The sequence below is a fragment of the Tupaia chinensis genome, unplaced genomic scaffold (genome assembly GCF_000334495.1).
Source record: "Tupaia chinensis unplaced genomic scaffold, TupChi_1.0 Scaffold145208_1, whole genome shotgun sequence".
NCBI lineage: Eukaryota > Metazoa > Chordata > Mammalia > Scandentia > Tupaiidae > Tupaia > Tupaia belangeri.
In genome coordinates, this window is record NW_006205068.1 from 809167 (window position 1) to 809448 (window position 282).

General features: G+C 63.8%; 1 protein-coding gene across 1 annotated transcript in view; it reads left to right on the plus strand.

Moving 5' to 3' along the window:
- The window catches only part of TTYH3 (tweety family member 3), a 37485-nt gene that overhangs the window by 415 nt on the left and 36788 nt on the right, over positions 1 to 282 (plus strand). Inside the window, exon 2 of the mRNA XM_006167899.2 lies at positions 5 to 116. Within this exon, the coding sequence (XP_006167961.1) occupies positions 5 to 116 (112 nt within the window). The remainder of the gene's footprint in view (positions 1 to 4; positions 117 to 282) is intronic.

Sequence of the window (282 nt, forward strand, 5' to 3'; positions counted from 1 at the left end):
GGGTCAGCTACGCGGCGCCCTGGTGGGTAAGCCTTCTGCACCGGTTGCCTCACTTCGATCTGCGGTGGGAACCTACCAGTAGCCAGTTCCGGCCCGAGGACACCGACTACCAGCAGGTGACATGGGGACCCTCTGAGTCGCGGGGTCAGGGACTCCCCAGGTCACAGCCTCCTCCTCTCCCGTGATCGTACCCCCCCAGGGTCTAACGACTCTCCCCCTCATTGAGGGTCATGCCCCCCCCCTTTCAAGAGTCTGACTCTTTTCCAACCCCGTGGAGGGCCT